At 46.5% G+C, this 1,468-nt stretch overlaps 1 protein-coding gene across 1 annotated transcript; it reads left to right on the top strand.

Moving 5' to 3' along the window:
- Positions 1-84: 84 nt before the first annotated feature.
- Positions 85-986, top strand: LOC103775346 (DNA ligase 3-like; the record flags this gene model as incomplete). Its single annotated transcript, XM_008942792.1, has 2 exons — positions 85-370; positions 849-986. Coding segments are annotated over exons 1-2 (424 nt in total), but the record flags the coding sequence as incomplete, so codon positions are not given.
- Positions 987-1,468: the final 482 nt, after the last annotated feature.

Here is a 1,468-nt window from a genome sequence, read left to right as displayed (position 1 = left end):
GACCAGCGCGGCGGTGCTGGGGCTTTCCGTTTCTCCCAGCTTTGGACGGTCTGGCTTCGCCGAGCCTGCTCGGGCGCCGAGGAGATGGCGGAGCAGAGGTACTGCGTGGACTATGCCAAGCGCGGCACCGCGGGCTGCAAGAAGTGCAAGGAGAAGATCGTGAAAGGAGTGGTGCGCATTGGGAAGATCGTCCCCAACCCCTTCACGGAGTCTGGAGGGGACATGAAGGAGTGGTACCATGTGAAGTGCATATTTGAGAAGCTAGAGAAGGCCCGGGCCACCACCAAGAAAATTGAAGACATCACAGACTTGGAAGGATGGGAGGAGCTACAAGATCAGGAGAAGGAATTAATCAACAAGCACATCTCAGGTGAGGCACAAGGCAGAGCCTGGGTCACTTTCCTGCTTTACTGGTGTCCAGGGTGCACCACTGCACTGCAGCTGTCCCTTTACCACAAAATCCTCACTGATGTGGTCGTGTGACCTGGTGACAGAGGGGGTGGTGCTGCTCAAATCCATGTCTCACCCCTGGAGGAAAGGGAATGAGAGTCACTTCTACAGGGACACTTCTTAATTTGTTTGTCACTACTGATTAGGGAGCAGTTCTAGGGGATTTAATTCATGTGCAGACACAGGCAGATAAATCCCAGGAGCAGGCATTGGTTATTTTCCATTTCCAGCTTTTTTTCCCCATGATCTTTAGTTAAGTTATGTCATCTTTTAACTTTTGATCTCTGAAAAATGTTCCTCCTTTGTTTTTTTTTCTTCTCCATCCACTGTTGTTTTAAGACTTATAAATTGTGTTGAGATGTTTTCTGACTGCTGTTTTGGAACTTCCTGTTTTACAGAAGCTAATTCCAAGTCTTCAGGCACACCGAAGAAGAAGGTGATAGTCCAAGCTAAGATCACTGCCACAGGACAGATAACTACAAAAGATCCTTTAGCTCTCATCACTCCATCACCAAAGAAGTTTTCTGGCTTCACAGGTGGGATTTAAGAAGGTGATTCTGGGAAATCCTTCTCTCTGGTATCAGCATCAGAGGTGCTTTATCTTGTCAGACTGACTCCACTACTGCCAATTTCAGTTAAACTGGGCAGCTATAAACTAATGAGCCACCCGAGCACGTGTGGCCACATCCACAGCCAGGGAGATGAGAACCTGTCAGGGTGTTGGCATTAGGACAGGAGATGGGATGGGGACGTTTTTCCCTCAGTGTAGAAATGATTTTAGGGAAACATCTTGCTGTGAAGGGCAAAGGGCTGTAAAGCAGAAGTGAAACAGAACCATCTGCCAGAAGGAATTACTTTTCACAGAAGTTTGATCATGTTTGTCTGGTAGAGTTAGGACCCAGAAAATTCTAGTGTACTGTGAAGAGCAAAACTAATGAAATACTAGTTTATAGTATTTGTTTTTATGGTAATTAAAATTTAAAGTCACAGATGTGCTGGGACCAGTCCTGTTTAACAT

The sequence above is a fragment of the Merops nubicus genome, unplaced genomic scaffold (genome assembly GCF_000691845.1).
Source record: "Merops nubicus isolate BGI_N331 unplaced genomic scaffold, ASM69184v1 Scaffold41046, whole genome shotgun sequence".
Classification (NCBI taxonomy): Eukaryota; Metazoa; Chordata; class Aves; order Coraciiformes; family Meropidae; genus Merops; species Merops nubicus.
Note: the sequence above shows the minus strand (reverse complement) of the source record. Positions and strands in the feature narration are given on the sequence as shown.